A 21,387-nucleotide genomic window follows, 5' to 3' on the forward strand; every position below is an offset into this window, starting at 1 on the left:
TTATTCAGCTGAGTAGGAATGTAAACTCGGTTCTGATATCAGGATGTTGTAAATGTGTTGATCTCAGCTGCCAACTTTTGACAAGAAGACAACCTAGGGAGAAACGAAGAACAACTCTGTGGAAGTTTGTGGTCTATTAGGGTTAGTCCGAGGGACGCGGTGGCTCAGTGGGTTAGGATGCTGAGCTTGTCGATCAGAAGATCAGCAGTTTGGCGGGTCAAATCCCGAGTGCCGCGTAACAGAGTGAGCGCCTGTTACTCGTCCCAGCTTCTGCCAACCTAGCAGTTCGAAAGCACGTAAAAATGCAAGTAGAAAAATAGGGACCTCTATGGTGGGAAGGTAACAGCGTTCCGTGCGCCTTTGGCGTCCAGTCATGCCGGCCACATGACCATGGAGACGTCCTCGGACAAGCGCTGGCTCTTTGGCTTTGAAACGGAGATGAGCACCGGCCCCTAGAGTCGGAAACGACTAGCACGCATGTGCGGGGGAACCTTTACCTTTACCTTTTTAGGGTTAGTCCAGAAGGACTAGAGGATGATGAGGGAGGAGGAAAGCAAGCAATCCAAGGGACAAGAACTTAATGTTATTTAGAAATCAACATTTTAGAGCAAGCAGCTGGCTTGGAAATAGTTCAGAGACAGAATTCACCCTCCATCTTCACCCAATCTTCCCCAAAACTTGCAAGCTTTAAAGGGACAGGAGAGACTGGAAAAAAGAAATGAGAAGTTTAGCATGATGGGGCAGCATGTAGCCAATGGCCAAGAGGGACTAGAAGAATGTTCTCAAAAGAGGTCGATGGAATAGCAGGAACCCCGCAGAAGCAACCTTTCCCCATGTTCTGCTGGACACTTTCCATGTCATGTTTGACAAGCGTCTTCCCTGTTCCCCACTACCCCAAAATAAAACTGTGTTGTGTTTCTTTCCAGACTTGCCTTCGTCCTTCTTGAGATGTCCTGCTGTGTCCCAGCCTGTGCTGTGCCTACCTGTGTCCCCCACCTGCAGCCCTCCAGTTTGCTACCCCGTGAGCGGCTTGGGTTCCCTGACCTCATGTGGAGCTGGCTCCTATGGGTCCTATGGGCTTGGCTCAACTGGTGGTGGTCTGAGCGCGGCTAGCCTGGGCATTTCCCCTCTAGCCAGTGTGAGCTGCGTCAGCCAGACCCCTCCATCTGAAGTCTTGATCCAGCCACCTCCTGTCGCAGTTGTCCTTCCAGGACCCGTCCTCGCTGCCTCGTGTGAGCCGGTTCGTGTGGGAGGACACACCGCATGTGCTTCTAGTTCTTCTTATTCTGGTGGAAGCTCAAAGCTCAGATACTACCCTTGCAATCCATGCAACCCATGTAGAAACTAAGGACATGTCTGCCCCCAGAACTGGCTCTTGTGACCTGAGTTTACGGCTAAGATCTCATAGACCTGGATTCCCGTAATCGCAAGCGTCTTTCCATCGGTCCCTCTAACGGGTTTTCCCACAGTCGTATCTTTCCATGTTCCTCAAGTTGTTTTATTTCAACCCTTCTTCCATTCTTTGCTTTCTTTCATCTCCTGGTATGGCCCCCTGTGAAGCATGGAGAAATCTTCTATAAGAGTTCCGTTTTGATTTCCCCCTTGTTGTGGAAATCTAGGCAACAATATTCCCAGACCTGGTCTGGACCTTTTTCTTCTGACTCCAGCATCTTCTTAATTTCATAACGTCAAATGGGATTCCAGCTCTTTCCTTTGGATCACAGTTTTGTAGCAATTGATCTCAGAATTTCTGTTTGACATTAAAGATTAACTTCAGCATCAACCCGAGGTTTTTTTTGTGGTTCTTTCATGTTTTGAGGGGTTTTGGGAAGTTCTTGGGAGGATCCAAACTCCAGGTTATGTCAGATGTCCTTCAAAACTACTCCATTCTAAGCTGGACTTCCCTCCCTGGTGGATCCCTTGATAGGACCATCCAAACAAGATCCATGACCTTTCTGGGCTAAGTACAGAGAAGAAGGGATCACCTGGAGGTACAGGGGAAAGTGTTTCCACCAAGGTAACAACCAGCTAACAGCCTTAACATCATGCATGGCATTGGTTCCATAGTCTGATCCACCGTGAAGAGCTAGGGGATGCTGACCAGACACAGGTTCTGGTTTTTAGAGATACAACAGAGGGCAGCACTGCTCTGGGTTTAGCTGATCCCCCAAAGCTAAGCCAGGGAGGACCTCATTGGTCTGGAAAGGCAGAAGACCAGCAAATATTGGATGGAGAATTTAATCAATTATCAATGGAATGAGGGCAAATCCCAATGGGTGGTTGGGTGAATGGATGGATGGACAGACAGACAGACAGACAGATTAGGAGAGATAGATAGACAGATAGATGATAGACATAGAGACAGACAGATTAGGATGGATAGACAGACAGATTAGGAGAGATAGATAGACAGATAGATGATAGACGTAGAGACTGACAGATTAGGATGGATAGACAGACAGATTAGGAGAGATAGATAGACAGATAGATGATAGACGTAGAGACTGACAGATTAGGATGGATAGACAGACAGATTAGGAGAGATAGATAGACAGACAGACAGACAGATAGATGATAGACAGACAGATATTCCACTTAACTATAAATATTGCATATGGGAAGACCGCAGTCATGCGTATTCAGTCTTTTAAAGCAAATAACAGACCTCCAGATTCCCCATCATGAAAAGCTGCTTGCCAAGATGTTACTAGCCAGCTTTGACAACTGACGACACTTCAAATTTTGTCAAATGGCAGCTATATCTCACCATTGTCCATACCTATCTTGTTCCTACTGAAATGAAACACGTGCTTTTTTTTAAAATTTGGTAGTGATAATTACAATTAGTCCAAGCTTAGGGATCTCTAGGTCCAGAGGGTATGGCCAAGATCAAAGCTTTATGGGAGTTTCCAACTAAGAGATTTCTGATGGTCACCAGATTGTATAATCGTGGCCTAACCCAACCTACATTTTTCAGTCCTTGGGTTATATTATTATGCAAATGCTTTGATATAATAATTTGGGGGTGGTACAAGATGGGTATCTGGAGTTGGACAAGGGGTATGAGACATTTTTCAGACATCATCCAGTGGCACAATTGGCACCCTGTATTTAGTTTGCAAGATGACACCCTGATGTGGCTGTCGGAAATTACACAATTTGTGACATTTGTTGTGAGGAAGTCATAATTCATGTGACACCATTATGACTGTTCTTGAATGTCTGTCATTTTTGGTGCCATTTAAAGGAGGAGGAATTCATTTATTGGACATTCTGTAGAACATATCTTTGAAGGCATCTCCTCAACTTCGCTGCTATTCCAGAGAAAAATGCATTACTAGGAGCTGATGATAGATGGCCACAGATGCCCAATGAAACATGGGCGCATCTTGGTTGCAAATGTGGCAACCAATGGTTAGAAAGCTACCATGTCCGGCTCTGTTTTGTTTTGTGAAGAACTGTGAAGAAATCCACATTTATCCTAGCAGAGCTGGAGCCTTTGTTGACAAAGCTGAGGGAGGCTAATACACCCCTTCCTTTTAACCTCTGGTTTAGCCTTTATTGCAGCCAATATAAGAGTGGTAAGGACAGCTGAGAAGATTATAGAAAGCTCACTTCTCCTTATTCAGGATACTGCTTATAAGTGCTTAGAGCTCAAAGCATTCTTAGAGACCCCACACCCCCACTTCACAGTCTGTTTCTGTTGGTCCCCTCTGGGAGGAGGTTTTGAAGTATTTATAGCAGAAATACTAGATTTTGTAACAGCTTTGTTCCTTGTGCTATCTGTCTTGTAAATTCGCAGGATTCTTCCCCCCCCCAGCAAGGTATATGTATACATTTGAACAAGACTGTGACATCTCTCTGTATCACATATGTGTGTGTATTTGTGTATATGCATAATAGTATATATTGGAGAGTTGAATGCAATGAAATTACATTTTTAATGTATGCTGATTAGTGTACATTTAAAGTGACAATAAAGTTTCTATTCAACTCTACTTCACTCTACTCTACTCTACTCTACTCTTCTATTCTAGTCTTTGTGTGTGTAACATCTATAGTATAAGGTTTACTTGGATGGACACTCTTAAGGAAAAGTTTGAGGACCCTATTCCTACAATATCCTAGTCAGACATTAACCACATTACATCTCCTTTCTGCAGGTTATTGTGGTCCTCTGTTGTGGACATACAGAGCACTGCTCACTTTCTCCTGGATGTTCCTATTATCCCATAATCCTTTGGGCTGAGAAACTACTGACATATCTCCAAGGTATCATTACTCTTTTCCACGGGTCAGGTGGGCAGCAGTAGGCCTGGTTTGGCCTGTTCAGCCAGTGGGAAGAATGTTTTCTTCTGCTAGTCTTGACCGTGTAGTAAGTTTTCTTTGGCCTTTCTACATCTCCTCCTGTTTCCTGGAGGACTAAGTTGGCAGAAGTGGTCAACTGACTAGGTTGAGATGTTTCTACACCTTGGTTGATGGGAAAAAATCACCTTAACTCTTGCCTTCCTCTTTGTTTTGTTTTTCCCCCAAATGTCATGAACACGGATGGACAAATCCAGAAAGATCAATCAATCCATAACATTTATTAGGTCAATGACCAGCAAAATTTCAAAAAACAAAACGAACACAGGTCCAGGTCCATGCTCCGGACACGGGTGGACAAATCCATAGAGAAAGACTCAGGCTACTGTTCACAGTCTCTGTGATGATTATAATTTGTTATTTGTCAAACTATGTCTACATGACTATACAAAATGGTCTAACGTTTCTGCTCTGAGGGAATAAGGAACCCTGAATTTTGTTGTTTCTAGAGTCTAACTCCAGCCCCACCTACGTTTGACTCCTCTCTCAGACTTACACTGGTCTGTTGCTTCCTTCACAACCCTGGCCTCTCCACAAATGGACGTATGTTGGGCCTGCTTATACCTCATGCAGGCTAGTTTCGAAGAAACCCACTACAATCGGAGGCTCGTGGTAGCAATAGGCAGGTGGGCTACAGGGGTGTGAGCAACCATCTTGGATGTCACAAGGTATGGGTTCAGGAACCAGGATTTCCAGGTCTGTTAACTTGGTTTCAGCCACAAAAGGAGGAGGCTGCAGTAGGAAAGACTTTGAAGGGAGACTGGTGCTGTAAGCCGTGTTGTAGCTGCAGAGTCCAGGACAAGCCATGATTAGATGGTAGAAGATAACCCTGAAAGGAGAAAATGGCCATGGGTCTCCAACATGTTTTTTTTTAATAGTTTAACTTGATATTATAACATAGCATATATCTCTCATCATCTATCTTTCTCCTCAGAATAATCCTACAAAATGGCAGAAACATGGAAACCCTGAAAATAATCTCAAGGTGAAGATCTGGATCCAGTACTTTCTGGTCTGAATCCAACTTCTTCATCGCTGTCTTCTCCAACCTGGCAATTTTCCAGAGGTGTGATCTCCAGCTCCCAGAATTTCCCCGCCAAGATTTAATTTGCATTGAGAATTCTGGGAATTGAAGTCTATCTTCCTCATGTGTGAACTTCAGCTCCCAGAATTCCTCAGGCAAGATGGACAGTGCTGAGGATGTGGGAGACTAAAAACAACATTCTAGTATCAAAACTCATATCCCTTTCCACCTTAATTTTCTTTCTTTCCTTCTTTCTCCATTCCTTCCTTCCCTCCCTCCCTCCCTCCCTCCCTCCCTCCCTCCTTCCTTCCTTCCTTCCTTCCTTCCTTCCTTCCTTCCCCTTCCTTCCTTCCTTCCTTCCTTCCTTCCTTCCTTCCTTCCTTTCTTTCTTTCTTTCTTTCTTTCTTTCTTTCTTTCTTTCTTTCCTTTCTCCTTTAAGGAGAACTGCGTGGACAGGTGTTTTTTTTAAACAAACGTGCATGGGTAATTCTGATCTAAAAACAAGCTGAAAAAAAAATTCAGTCATCCAGAGCCAAATTACAATTTTTACTGTGACAACCCCCCCCTATCTTACTAATTGTCCTGCAACTATTATCTGTGCTGACCTCCTGAGGGGTTAGAAGAAATTATGTAAACAAGACAAAATACTCAGAAATCCAGAGATTTTATTTCTTTCCTCATCTGCTTTTTTTTTTAAGGTCTCAAGCTTCTGTCCTCTAAAGAAAAACAACAAGATTTTTAGGAAATAAAAACAAAGGCGAGACAATTCTCAGCGTTGGGGCGTCTTGATGATTGGGTTTGAGCAATAAAGACTGGGACAAGTTTGATAGAGAAAAAAACCTGTCCGTCTGATTTGGGATCTTCCAATTCAATTATTTTGCCCACAGACATTTCTTAATTAAAGGAAGTCATTGCCACAAAATGTAGGAGAAAACTCGTGACTTAGACAGCCCGGGTATCTTTCCAACTTCAATTTTGCGGCCAGAATCGGAAAACAAAAACCTGCTTTTTGAAATTGAAATAAGGGAATCAGCAAAATAAATAAATAGATAACATAAAATGGTCCCCTTGGAAGCAATGAGTCAACACGAGCGAAAATAGCTTTGAAAATCATCTTGAAGAACAGGCTTGAGCAAAACTTGAGAAACCGGCCAGCTTTGCTTCCATTGGAATTCTCCGCTAAGGTTGGGCCCAAAAATTTCCCACACATTTTTCTACCTGCCTTTTGTCTCAGCAAAGAGGAGTCCCCCTGTGAATCTTCTTCTGATGGAAAGGAGAAGCTTGAAGAAAGGTGGAAAGCAGAGGTCCCACCAGACAGGAACCCACAGGTGTGAACCATGGTTAACCGCCTTTCCAGAAAACTCCGCTACCTACCTTCCATTCTTCCCACATTTCTTCATCCTTGCCTCTCCCGACAAAAAAACAAACAACAACAGATTTTGTCTCAGAGAGGAAGAGAGAAGAAAGCAGAAAACCAGGCGCCCTTGTTGAAATTGGGGGGAGCAAAGGAAGTGAGCTGGGAAACCTCGCAAGGCGTGGGGCACTAAGCTGCCATTGTGCAGGTCTTACCTGGTCCGTACGTTCTTCAAGAGCAAGAGCTAGTGAAGTATGGCTGAGAAAGATGTTTTATATGAGCGCTTCAACAGCCCGCAGGCTAGAAAACATTTGGGGCTCGCCAGCCTTAATCTGATTGCACATTTCAAAGTATCATTAAATAGCTTTAATTAACAGCCTGCCTGTTTACAAAGTTCACATGCCTTTTGGGAGTCGCTTTAATCTGGAGCATATTTCATCTAGAAGAGCTTTGTTCTCCTTTTAATAGTCTTAATTTCAGCTGACTTCCCTCTTTGCAGACACTCAGATTCTCCTTTCATCAAGAATTGTTGCTTAGCTGCTCCTCAGGCATTTAGCTTGGTTCCCCCCCCACCCCGGGACTTTTATTGTCCTCTTTTTCCTTCTTGTCCCCCAAGAACCAGACCGAGTAGGTGGACCTCCTGCCAGGCAGGACTTTCAAGTCTATCCAAAGCCCTCTCAGCCATGGTATTAAATCAGATTAATAAACGAAATGAGTCGGATTCACTTTCTTGACGTTTGTTTGGAGTAAGGATGTTGATAGAAAGCAACTGTCAGAAACAGTCCTTCGTGATGGGCAGATTATATAAAGCAATCTTTTGTGGTCAGGAGATTGTGGTTGGGTGCCTTGAGGAAGAAGCCAAAGGCTGATCTTGATGATATGCTAATCAACGGGCAATCAATTCCTATTGTTCATAACATTTAAGGTTACTAGTATCCTGGTCTCACTTTCTTTTCTCATTGCAATGTGAAAAATCTGGGCTTATTAAATGATTAGAGGATTTGGGTTCCTTCAATGTCAGGAAGATCTGTCGTCATTCAATGTTGGAAGATCTTCATTCAATGTCGGAAGATCTTCATTCAGTACTTGGAAGATCTGTCTTCATTCAATGTTGGAAGGTGTGTCTTCATTCAATCTTGGAAGATCTGTTTTCATTCAACGTTGAAAGCTCTGTCTTCATTCAGTGTTGGAAGCTCGGTCTTCATGCAATGCTTGGAAGATCTACAGATGTGATGGAAAATACTTACAAGTTAGGAGACAGGTCCTGTGACAAATTTAATCAAGGGGAAATCCACATGTACTTCCACCTTCCACTTCTCCCCTCCAGCTTTGGAGGAAGGGAGCAAAATTATAGAGCACAAATGGAAGAAATCAAGGTTAACATTATGATGGATTAGCAACATTACAGCAAAGACTGAGAACAACAATTAAATTTTAAATATTATGGGCAACTTCCTCAGGAATCAAACATATTTGTTCACCGTGGTGCCATTGTCCAGGACAATGAGACACAAGATGTCTTCTTCTTAGTAGGAGTAGAAGATAATGTAGAATCTGGAAGAACAATCCTTTGATCTATCTCTTATGCTATTTTATGCTCAGAGACCATGCTAAAGTTTCATCAGTTATCCATGCATGTTGCTTCCAGGGAAGTAAACCACGGTTAACATTAGTGTTTTCTCCCATGTTATGAAGGCATAGAATGAGCCTTCTAAGAATCTTGGATTTTATTTGCAAAGCGAGTTCCTGGATTTCAAGATGGGTCAAGAATTCTGACAATGTCAGAAGCATTGTTGAGTCAAAGTCCTTTGCTGGTCTGGAGAACCTCTTAATCGCCTCTGTATTATGGGATTAATACAGTGCTTTATTCTGCAAGATGGATTTTTTTTCCAATGAGTGTCCCTGGAAGGACATTTGGTCCAGGGATTTAACCAAAAGGCACGGTGTCCAGAAGTTTCTTCTGGTTGTGCAGAAATCTTTAAGGAAGAAGGATGAGGAGGCCATGGAAAACTTCTTCTTTTAAAAAATGGTAGAAAGTTTTTGGTCTCCACAAAAGTTTTATGAGTTTTCTTTTCCTCTTTCCTGACCAACCTTCTTCTTCGAACTCAAGTGGAGCGCAAATCCCATATCCTGTCTCCATTTTCACAGAAATGCCATTTCAAACTTCTTGGAAATGGAACTTTTTCCAACTTACGGATTGGATCCCCGTTTGAGGTTCCAAAATGTTCTCGGTTTCCCAGGGAAAACCAAAAGATTTTTCTCAAAGAACATCTATAATTTCAGCTAGGTTTAAGAGCCCTTTCATGAAGGCTGTAAAATTAAGAATAGGGACATTCATACCCAGAAGGTTGGGTGGGAAGGAAGTTCCCATTATGCTTTAAACTCACAGGGGAAGTATTCAACCTAAGCAGCGTTGTCACATTATAATAATTGTGCTAACCATGATTATCCACCCACCCACCCACCCAAGAACCCAAAGAGGAAAGAAGAATTACATTTAAACTGACTCATCTTCAAAAAGATGGATCAATTAATGCTTCACCACTGGGATACCACAGCTGGGAATCCTGAAGATGGCTTGATTTTGATCAGGGTTGATATTTTGAGGTTGGGTTCCAGCCAGAACTTTTCAATAAGTTTTGATTGATTTTGATTTATCCCATATATATCCCGCCCTTCTCCGAAGACTCAGGATGGCTTACAAGCTTAGCAGTAGCCTTCATTCTATGTATATGCCTGCTTGTTAGGGCTTTCACACACACACCCCAAGCGGCATTATTACAAAGTCAGCTTAATTGCCCCCAACAATCTGGGTCCTCATTTTACCTACCTCGGAAGGATGGAAGGCTGAGTCAACCTTGAGCCTGGTGGGACTCGAACCTGCACTCATGGCAGGCAGCTGGTGTTACTTAAGGAGGCATCAGCCCACTGCTCCACCAAGGCTCTCATTGTCAGATAAGAAAATCTCAAAGGTGATACTCTCCAATTCTTCTCAAGCTTTTCCATGGTGGTGAGTCAACTTCGAAAGAAACCAGTGAACGTGGTGGTGATGGTTGAAGAAGAGGGGAAGGGCCCTGTCAGAGTCAAGGAGCCCAAACTCTAAAACTAGTCCTCTGAGCAACCTGAGGATGTCCATGTGAAGGTTCTTGGGATCATCACTTGACTCAAGTCCAAGAGATAATCGAGAACTGGTTCATGGAATGGGCAAAAATGAAACTTCCAGCTCACCCATCAAGGTTGACAGCTTCAGATGTTTCTCTTGAAACAGTCCACATTTGGATCCCCGAGGACTTTGTTGCTGCTGCTGCTGCTGCTGCTGTTTTAGAGTGACTCAATTAGGGTTATCAGGACCTCTTCTTTGACAAATCTGTGGCAAGATGTTGTCACTACAAGGGAAGAAGTAATGAAATCTGCCCAGAAGCAGATAGGTGAGGGTTTTCTGCAGAGTGTGGTGTTTAGGGGTATGAAAGTCCTCTGCTGTTGAGTAACAAGGAGTGGGGATATGGAGAGGTGCATGCAGGGGTCTCCTTGCTCCAAAGAGACAACAGGGGAACACAGATGAGACAAGAAATATCAGGAAATAGAGAGGTGTATGCTTCCTAATTAAGGCCCAGGAGCTGAAGGGTGGGTTGGAAGAGAGCTGGTAGAACCAGGGAGAAGATTGGTGTTCCATCTGATGGAACAGGAAGAGGTGGTGGCCCAAAGCTTCTCAAGAGGCATGAAATGGACTAAAGAGAAGCACATGATGCACTATGGAAAAACCTCTCCCTCTTTCTCCTCCTCTCCACAAGATGTTTCCTAGCTGGGTCATGAAATGTCTGCAATAAATCAACCAGGCTCAGAAAGCACCAAGGACCCCACCGTCCTCCTCCTCTTCCTCCCCCTCCTCATCCCCACCAACCCCATTCCCTTCTTGCACTCATAATGTTCCCTAGTTGGGTCATGAAATGTCTGCAAGATGTCAACCAGGCTTAGGGAGCACTAAGGACCCATAGCCGCCCTCCTCCTCCTCCTCCTCCTCCTCCTCCTCCTCCTCCTCCTCCTCCTCCTCCTCCTGCTTCTGACAAGTCCAAGTCCTTTTCATCATGGAGAAACTTCAGAGCTCACTCTACCGTTGCCTCTGGAATTCGTGTTCAATGTACATTTGCCCCCATCTCCATTTCAATTGCAGGCACTAGTTTTCATCGCCCTGGCTGGCCTTCCAGCTATGTTGCCACTACAATCCCCATAATTTTCATTGGGCCAGATGGCTGGGGTGTTTGGAACTAGGGATTACAACATGCCCAGAAGGCCAGTCAACTTAAGAATACCCAGTGATCTGACATCTTATTTTAAAGCACTTAATTCTAGGTGAGCTCCATGGAGCCACTTTGACTCAGCTCTTGCTGTGTGGCTGGGGAGGATGGGGAGTGGAGCTTATCAACATCTGGAGAATTGTAAGCGCTTCGCTTTAGCTGACTTTGTGTCAGGTGATCTTCTGAGTTCCATCTTTCTTTCTGGATGTTCTCAAATCAAATCCACGTTCTGATGGTCTCTGCCTTGAGAAGGTCATCATCTTCAGAAGGTTGTTTCCTGCCACTGGAGATGCTGTCCCTTGTTAGATTCCTGGGAACAACTGATTTAAAGTCATCCAGATGACTTCCAAACCAAGTGGAGATTTGAATCTGTTTCTTTGACCTTTTGTAGCCTTCTCAGGACCCTGAGCACCATATCTCAGGAAGCCTTTCCCCCCCAAGCATCCTGTGATCTCGGATTCTTGTTTTCAAGGCTGAGATGCAGAACGTGGGCCCAGAAAATTGAGATTGGGGGCGAACTCCTAATTACTTTGTTTATGGCCATTGTTTGCAAAGGGTGACTGAGTGATCAGCTATGATAAGTCTTAAATTAATGGCTTGGCTGATGACTCTGTTTCAGAGCTGTGATAAACCTTGTCATAATGTGAGAAGAGCTCAAGATAATTAGATAAAGAGTTGGGAAATGTTTAATTCTCCCTATAAATTAAGGCCAGGGTATCTCCTCATTGGAAACGGGACTTTTGAGCTGCTACAGAAAGCCTGTTGTGGTCCTGCTAGTAAAATACTACTAGGAATGACCCCCTCCCCTTGCTCACGGGATACACAGATACCCAAGTGATGATAGGATTTTTTTAACTGTGATGATAATAAATCCCTTGTACAGAATATCTCTTAAGCATTAATTGCAATGAGGATTATGCAGGAACTAAGCCGATGGAGCCTACCAACCCATTTGCGTTTGCAATTTCCTGCTCTCAAGTCTCCATGTAGATCCTAGGAATTTGGCTAGGATTCCTCCTCCTTCGACTGCCCAAGAACTGTGAACCTCATTTCTTTCCGAATGAAGGATGTAAATGCAAAACAAAAGTTCGTATTGCATTTAGGGGAGCAATTTCACCCCTGTCTATGATTTGTTGTTTGTCAATTCAGTGTCTCCCCAAGGCTCTTCTATCCTTTAATTTGCTTGCTCTTCTTTCTTTTTTAACGTAACAACTACTTTTCACAGGTGACTTTCTTAGCCACATAAGAGGCTGTTTTCAATCAAGGAAGGAGCTAGGCTAGTGACAAATTCATCCGTATCTATGATTCGGTTTCTCTAATGTCACTCTTTGCCAAGTCAATGTCCCACTACAGATTTTTCCAATCTGTATTTCCCTGATGTAAACTCTTTTCTCATTTTTTTTAATTAAAAACTTTTACAAAGTTTTAATGAAAAAAAAACCCCTCCCCACCAACCCTCCTCCCTTCCCTCCCCCCCCTGGACTTCCCAAAGCAGAATACAGGGTATTACATATAGCAATCTTAAGCAAACATATGCTAAATATCTAATACAATGTTAACAAACCTTCCACCCTTTAACTCCCTTGTAACAAAACTAAAATAATTATAATAACACTTCTATAATTATTAAAAATTATTCATATGCTATTTGAAACTTTCTAGTCCCATATTTGTTTTGAATATATTCAATCCATCTTTTCCATTCCAAAACCAAGGGATTATGTTAGCCCTAACTGGCTTCGTTTGAATCTCAGCTCAACTGAAATTCAACGGAGATTTAACTCTTATTTTTTGACTTCAGCACATTCTGCCAGAAAGTTTGTCGGGTTTATTAATAAATCTTGTGCAACCACAGAGAATAAGCTCACTGGGAAATGCTTGGCTGGAATGCAGCTGAACTTTTCCAGGCAGATCCCTTCATTTCCCAACGAGGAAATAGACCCGTTTGTCTGGTTGTGTGAATTCAATTCCAGGACCTGCATAAAAACGGCCGATAAGTTAGAGAGGGCACTTTTTAGTAGAGTAATGCTTGAGTTACGACGTTAATGGACTCTGCCATTACAGTTGTGTCTCATGATGATTATAAAGTGGGTCACTTATCTGAGTGACCTGATTTCATGAACATTTTTGCAATGATCATGGCAGTCGTAAATCAGCTGCCGTGATCCTTAAGTGAACTAATGGTTTGCAATGGGGCCCAGTTTTATCAAAAACTGGAAGTACAATAAATGCTAGTTTTCAGCAAAACCATCCTAAAATGAGGTCATGGGACTTTAGGACCCTGCAAATGGCTATAAATGCAAACCACTTACTGAACACTCAGATTGCCAACTGTCAGAACTTAGATCCAGGCCGTAAGTACTGTAGCCCCAAGATAAGTCCATGAGAATTTTGAATGGTCACTAAGTCATTAGTGAATCAAGGACTATCTGTACCATACAATGAACGCTGGGCCTTTCCAAAGGGAGAAAAAGAACAGAAGCAGTGTCTATTTGATTCCTATCGGCATATTCATTTAGCTAGCATTCGTATAATTAGGAATAGCCAAGCAAGTTTATATCACATCACAGGCATCCAGCATTTCCAGAAAATCCATCGCACTTGCACTTGCAATTTCTCCTGATCTGCAGTTAAGGACTAGTTCTGACCAGTTTAGGTGCTCATACAAACTCCTAAATTTAATTTGGGAGAGGTTTCCCCCCCCCCCCCCAGTGCAAGTTAGTTCCTGCTTTTCTCAGCAGAATCTGCTTGCTTTGTTGTTGTTTACCCCTTTTATTAATCAAACCTCCTCTGCATAATGCTGGTGGTTGCAATAACTTGATGTGCCTGTGTTGTTGTTGTTAGTTGCGAAGTCGTGTCCGACCCATCGCGACCCTATGGACAACGTTCCTCCAGGCCTTCCTGTCCTCTACCATCTTCTGGAGTCCATTTAAGCTCATGCCTACTGCTTCAGTGACTCCATCCAGCCACCTCCTTCTCTGTCGTCCCCTTCTTCTCTTGCCCTCAACCTTTCCCAGCATTAGGCTCTTCTCCAGCGAGTCCTTCCTTCTCATTAGGTGGCCAAAGTATTTGAGTTTTAGCTTCAGGATCTGGCCTTCTAAAGAGCAGTCAGGGTGGATCTCCTCTAGGACTGACCGGTTTGATCGCCTTGCAGTCCAAGGGACTCGTAGGAGTCTTCTCCAGCACCAGAGTTCGAAGGCTTCAATTCTTTGGCGCTCGGCCTTTCTTATGGTCCAGCTTTCACAGCCATACATTGCCACTGGGAAGACCTGTGCCTGTAGATGGAGCTATTATTCCTCTGCTGATGCAATAGTCGTTGTGGGCTAACAGGAGTCAGCCTTCACCAGTGGAGAAGACAGGAAACAGATCCAAAGAACTAATTCTATTTTATTATAAGACCAGGCTAACAGAATCTTGCAAGTCTGAAAATACTAATCTCCCGCTATCTCTTTTTACAGCCTGGTAGCTTTCTGAGTTTCTTTCTCTACCCATCATGCAATTGAGCGCTCCCCCTTCATTCCCCTCCCCCTGCCCTGCCAATTTCCCACATACCATTCGATGCAACAGGAAGGTTACAAAAAAGACAATTAAATAAAACAAGAGAAGGGGAAAAACAGAGAGTCAGTTACAAAAACCATACTGTTCCAATCCAGCTTGCTCTACATTCTCTCTCTCTCTAAACACTAGAATTCCCCTGGAATCCTAATCGCGAACCCCATCACCATGATGCCTCCTCCGCAGCTCTCAAACTGGTTTGGCCACTTCGTGTCAGGCGGCGTTTGAGTCATTTGAAGGAGTTGGACCCCACTTTTAAGGCGGAGTCGAAGTTTTATTTATCATCAGTAGTACGTTGAGGGTTTAAATCAAGTTGGATTGAATACCCTCTAAAGAAATGCTTAAGAATAACAGTGGCACCCCTTTAATCTAGATCCTGGCACGAACATTTACATTATTATTGCTGTTGTTGTTATTCACAAACACAACTCTCCCCCCCTCCTCCCCCAATGGCTTCATAGCTTCCATTTATGATGCTCGGAGTGTAAAAAAAACACAACTCATTAAAAAAATACCCTTAGCAAACTGAGCAATCCTGCCAAAAAACAGAATAAATATTTTGCCGCGGAAGAGAAAAAAAAATTCTTTAAAAACAGAAGTGGTCTATGCGTTTTTAAAGGTGACCAGTAGGGGGTGGAGTTGTTTGATTAACTTCCTGAAATAATGACAAAACAGGAAATGGGAAACTTGTACACATATAAGTGTACGCACACACATAAACACACACAAGCGCAGACACTCAGACATGGGGTTTTTTTGTTTCCTTTATTGTGGCGCTTATAATTCCTTTCAAAAGCTTTTAGATAGACCTTGGCGAGGAAGTGATGGTCTTCCCCCATCATGGTTAAGTAAAATTTGCTTTATGCTATTTTTAATCGGTGTGGAATGAACTGCCAATACATCCAGCTGGTTGACATTAACCTATATATTTGGTTGATATGTTTGCTTCCTTCCACACACGACGTAGTCTTCCAGACCCTGACCATCTCTTCTGCTCCTTCTCCAGTGAAATATTCTTAAAATAAATGACCTAGAACTGGGCACCAAGGAGGTAGGTCTGACCAATAAGAATGACATTGATTGATTTGCGTCTTTTCTTTTGCAGGCAATTTGGCAGCTGGCCTTGTTTTTTTTTTCTTTCTTTCAGGCACAAAGATCATATTTTCATTCCTTCCCCGCCCCCCCCCGAATTAAAATTTGATGGCTGTTAATAATTTCTTGAACATGGTTCCTTCTTTTGTGGAGGAGAAGAAGGAAGAGAGTGAGAAGGACAAGGAGAAGGAGGAGGAGGAGGAGGAAGAGGTGGAGGAGATGAAGAAGGAGGAGGAGGAGGAGGAGGAGGAGGAAGAGAGAAAGAAGATGCAGAAAAAGAAGAAAGAGGAGGAGGAGGAGGAGGAGAAGGAGAAGGAGAAGGAGAAGGAGAAGGAAAAGGAGAAGAAGAAGAAAAAGAAAAAGAAGAAGAAGAAGAAGAAGGAGAAGGAGAAGGAGGAGAAAGAAAAGGAGGAGAAGGAGAAAGAGGAGAAGGAGAAGGAGGAGAAGAAGAAAGAGGAGGAAAAGAAAGAGGAGGAGAAGAAAGAGGAGGAGAAGAAAGAGGAGCAGAAGAAAGAGGAGGAGAAGAAAGAGGAGGAGGGGCAGAAGAAGAAGAAGAAGAAGATCACCATCATCGTTGGTCCCAGGCCACCAAATTGTCAGTGGCACCATCCAGGTGAGCTCTCAAAACCTAGAAAAGATGATCAGAATTTCTCAAACAAGCCACCATATCTGTAGCATCCAACAAGAGCACTTCTCATTCCGCGGACGCAAGAACCGCACGTAGAAGATTGCAGTGTCCAAGGTGATCTCACAGGGCTTCTGCAGCGAGATGACCCCTTTTGCTGTGATGGTCTGGGATCGCTTCCAATGACACCCAACAGGTGGCATTTCCCAAAGCTTGTCCATCTATGACCCTTTCCTTCTCGCTAGACACCTATCGAGATCGGCAGCCAATTGTGACCCTTCGCTGCCATCTAGTGGACAATTTGAATACCTAAGTCTGCAACTTCCTTCCTTCCTTTTCTTCTATTTCCTCCCTCCCTTCCTCCTTCCTTCCTCTCTCTCTTCTTCCTTCCTTCTTCTATTTCCTTCCTTCTTTCCTCCCTCCATTCCTTCCCTTTCTATTTCCTCCCTCTCTCCCTTCTTCTACTCTCTCTCTCTCTCTCTCTCTGTCTCAATCATCTATCTATCTATCTATCTATCTATCTATCTATCTATCTATCTATCTATCTATCTATCTATCTATCTATCTATCTATCTATCTATCTATCTATCTATCTATCTATCTACCTACCTACCTACCTACCTACCTACCTACCTACCTACCTATCTATCTATCTATCTATCTATCTATCTATCTATCTATCTATCTATCTATCTATCTATCCATCTATCTATCATCCTCAAATGGCTCCAAAGCCCTGTTGTGGATGCATGCCTGAAGATGCACTTCGCTCCTGCACAGCATCATCACAGAATTTGAAGCAGGGAATATTTTCAGTTTCAAAACAAAAATAAAGCTCTTCCATTCTAGCAAAGCCAGCCTGTTTCTGTCTGTCACCGTTTTGTAGGCTGCCTGGGTGTTGTTTGCAGTCCTAAGAATGCTAAACTGAGAGCATTTTCCAAGACGCTGGGTGCTTTTATGTTATTTCGCTGACATCCCTCGTGATTTAAACACGCCCCATCAGAATCGCGCTTTTAATTAACTCAAGTCAGCGTTTGCCTGTCTGCTTGGTGGCTCAAATCATTTTAAGAAGCACAGAGTGGATGGGGAGGAACAAAGTATCGCTCCCCTTTGTAGAACAACCGCTAATTCTCACTCTTTCCGTGAATTAGCTGCTGACACTCATATTTTGCCTCACCTGACAGGTGGGAATTTGGAGCTGAATTTGCTGAGTCCAGGTAGTCCCTGAGTCCAGGTAGCTCACGACCACAACTGATGTATGTCGCTAAGCGAGGAATTTGTTAAGCAAGCTCTGCCCCGTTTTTACAATTTTTCTTGCCACGTTTGTTAAGGGAATCTCTGCGGTTGTTAAGTTAGTAAGGGAGGTTGTTAAGTAAATCCCGCTTCCCGCACCGATTTCGCTTGTCAGAAGGTGCTTTTTCAGGAGGCAACTGGACTTCCTTATTTTTCTTTGAAGATGTTTTCACCCGAGGTATTAGTACCGCCTTGTAAAACTCCAGTGAGACCTCACCTGGAATATTGCAGCCGGTTTTGGTCACCATATGAAAAAATTTAAAAAAAATGTTGAGTTTGGAAAAAAATTCAGAGAAGAGCAACTAAGATGATGAAAGGCCTGGAGACCAAAATGTACGAAGAAGGGCTGCAAGATTTGGGTTTGGCTAGTCTAAAGAAAAGAAGAAATAGGGGAGACGTGATAGCAGTGTTTTGATATCCGAGGGGCTGCCACAAGGCAGAGGGGGCCAGGTTGTTCACCAAAGCACCAGAGGAAAGGATGAGAAACAGTGGTTGGAAACTGGTCAAAGAGAGAAGCAACCTGGAACTAAGGAGAAACTTCCTGACAGGGAGGACAATCAACCAGTGGAACAGAAGTTGCCTCCAGAAATCGTAGGCGCTCCATCACTGGAGATTTTTAAGAAGAGACGGGATAGTCACTTGTCTGAGATGGTATAGGTCTGGGGTAGGCAACCTTGGCTCTTTTATGACTCGTGGACTTCAACTCCCAGAATTCCTGAGCCAGCCATGCTGAGGGAAAAGGGAGCTGTTTCCAAGCTGAGCCATGCGGGCTCAGGAATTCTGGGAGTTGAAGTCATGAAGGAGCCGTGGTTCCCCCATGCTGGCTCAGGAATTCTGGGAGTTGATGTCCATGAGTCATAAAAGAGCCGAGGTTGCCTACCCCTGGTATAGGTCCTCCTGCTTGAGCAGGGGGCTGGACTAGAAGACCTTCAAGGTCCCTTCTAGTTCTGTTCTATTCTTCATCCAAGAAGCCGCTTCAGCTCTGAAGCTTCTTGGATGAGAAGCGAAACATCTTCAAAGAAAAACAAGAAAGTCTGGTTGCCTCCTGAAAAAGCACCTTTGGGACTCTATATTCACAAGGCAAACCTTTCCATCTTCTGCATCTTCCCAGGAGGCATCAGAAACACGTTTTCCTCTTCTGGTAGAACCTGGCTTAGTCCATCCATACTTCACTCACCTTCATTCCTGCCCTAGAGCACGTTCTCACCCAGAAAAGGACTCAGGGGCCCATGTTGCTGCTGGACCAGTTCTCTCTTCTCAAGAAGCTGATGCTGGCCTTGATCTGCCCTCACCGACAAAAATCCAGAGGCCTTCGTATATTGTGGAGTGGAGAAGATGGATTGATTATATCCAGAATAAATACGGGACTAAAAAGTTTCACTTAGCATTTGAATAAGTATTGATGTGATAGTATATAAATTGCTTGTAGTTATTTTATAAGAGTTAAAAGGGCGATAGAATTTAATATTTTATTGTTGTTTGCATAAGGAGCCTTGGTGGAGCAGTGGGCTAATGCCTCCTTAAGTAACACCAGCTGCCTGCCATTAGTGCAGGTTCGAGTCCCACCAGGCTCAAGGTTGACTCAGCCTTCCATCCTTCCCAGGTAGGTAAAATGAGGACCCAGATTGTTGGGGGCAATTAAGCTGACTTTGTAATAATGCCGCTTGGGGTGTGTGTGAAAGCCCTAATAAGCAGGCATATATACATAGAATGAAGGCTACTGCTAAGCCTGTAAGCCGCCCTGAGTCTTCGGAGAAGGGCGGGATATAAATGGAATTAAAATAAAAAAAATAAAAATAAGGTAGACTTTGATTGTTTGTATTTTTATACCCTGTATTTAGCTCTGGGAAGTTGGGGAGGGGGGAGGGGGAGGGGAGGGAGGAGTTGGGGAGGTTTGGGGAGAGGGGAGGGGGTTGGGTTTTTTTTTGTCTTTTTAAAAAAAATGTATTGTAAAACTTTTCAATAAAAAAAAATATTCAGAGGCCTTCCCGGCTGTTTACATAGTGTTGGACCATTATCCAAGAAAGCAATTATGACTCTTGTTATCTGTTGTTCTAAGTCCCCGGGGTAAAGTTGGAAGGAAAAAAAAACCCCACAACCTGGGTGAATCCAGACTATTTATTTATTTATTTTATTTATTTTAATTCCATTTATATCCCGCCCTTCTCCGAAGACTCAGGGCGGCTTACAAGCTTAGACTAGGCTTTTTACAGCACGGAGGTTAGACTCCCGGCAGAAAACAAGCCAACTTGGATCATGAAATCCAAGGGAGGCTAAATTATGACTTTTCTCCCCCCCATCCCCCCTTCATTTCTCCCCTAATTTATCAGTCACATGATAGGTCCTCAAAATACGCATTCTAATTTTCCTCACAAAAGGAATGGGGCAGGATTCGTAGATGTATCCTCAAATGGCACACTCACCCACAGCATGTTTTCCAAACTATAAAATCAGAACGTACAAAGATGGCAGTTAAAATCACGTGGGCAGGTTTTATTTAACCAGAGAAGAACTTCCTTCCTTCACTTCCCATCCCTCCTTTCTCTTCTTCTACTCCTTTCTCTCCTTTTCTTTCTCTGATTCTCCTTTCTTTACTCCTTTCTTTACATTCCTCTCCTCTCTTTCCCCTTCCCTTCCCTTCCCTTCCCTTCCCTTCCCTTCCCTTCCCTTCCCTTCCTTTCCTTTCCTTTCCTTTCCTTTCCTTTCCTTTCCTTTCCTTTCCTTTCCTTTCCTTTCCTTTCCTTTCCTTTCCTTTCCTTTCCTTTCCTTTCCTTTCCTTTCCTTTCCTTTCCTTTCCTTTCCTTTCCTTTCCTTCCCTTCCCTTCCCTTCCCTTCCCTTCCCTTTTCTTTCCTTCCCAAACTAGGTAACATCATTAATGCACTGACGACGTTACCTAGTTTGGTAAGGAAATGTCTGCAAGGAAACCACCCTGCTCAGAGAGCACCAAGGACCCCTCATTTCATTCCTGAACTACAAACATTCTCCTTTTATTTCTTCCCTTCTCTTCTTTACCCATAACTTCCTCTTTCCCTTCCTTTCACTCTCTCCCTTTCCTGGAGAATAATATACTGTGCTCAGAGTGAGTCCCCTCTCTTTTGCAACCTTGAATAAAAGAATTGATCCCTGCTGCCAGCGAGCAAAATAATTCTGCAGAATAGGGGAAACGAGGAGATCAAAGCAACAGGCTGCGTAGCGCGGAGCCTCACAAAATGATAAGTCTTCAAACGATGTTTCCTGCGTATTAAAATAATTTGGGGCCCGAGGGATGAAGCTGTGCAGATGCCACTTGCTAATGAAAGCCTGGGGCGAAAAGGGGCGTCTCTGAGGTAGCAGGTTGGGTGGGAGAAAAACAGTATAAAAGGTCTTCTCCTGCTGAGACCTTCCAACAGCCTCATCTCCTCTTCTTGATCGCTTCTCTTAAGAGACTTTGGTAAGTCGTTAGACGATGTTGATGTTGGTGATTGAAATGTGCTGTGGGACTTAAACCTCTTCGTTTTTCCCCCACACAACGTAGTTCATGAAAAGTCACCGATGGATCCAAGCTGTAACTCTCAGAAAGGGCATAGATGGTTCGTGGGGTAGGACTTAATCCATCATTCTAGTTTCAGAGAAGCACAGGAAGAACTTTAGAATGATTTGAGTAGCTTTGGCACTTACCATCCAGCTTGGCCTTCTCCAACCTAGGAGGCCTCAGTTGAATGGACTTTGGCTCCCAGAATCCTTTGCTCAGCATGGCCATTGCTGAACCTTCGGCGGTCCAAATCCACCTCTTAGAAGACTCCA

At 43.6% G+C, this 21,387-nt stretch overlaps 1 protein-coding gene across 1 annotated transcript; it reads left to right on the forward strand.

Annotated features, from left to right (window-relative positions):
- Nucleotides 1-15,310: 15,310 nt before the first annotated feature.
- LOC310647099 (uncharacterized protein) lies at nucleotides 15,311-16,784 on the forward strand. Its single transcript, XM_083374070.1, has 2 exons — nucleotides 15,311-15,644; nucleotides 15,741-16,784. The coding sequence occupies exon 2, from the start codon at nucleotides 15,794-15,796 to the stop codon at nucleotides 16,358-16,360; it is 567 nt and encodes a 188-aa protein (XP_083230196.1). The 5' UTR covers nucleotides 15,311-15,644; nucleotides 15,741-15,793; the 3' UTR covers nucleotides 16,361-16,784.
- Nucleotides 16,785-21,387: the final 4,603 nt, after the last annotated feature.

This window comes from Vipera ursinii (genome assembly GCF_947247035.1).
Source record: "Vipera ursinii genome assembly, chromosome: 15".
NCBI classification, from domain to species: Eukaryota; Metazoa; Chordata; class Lepidosauria; order Squamata; family Viperidae; genus Vipera; species Vipera ursinii.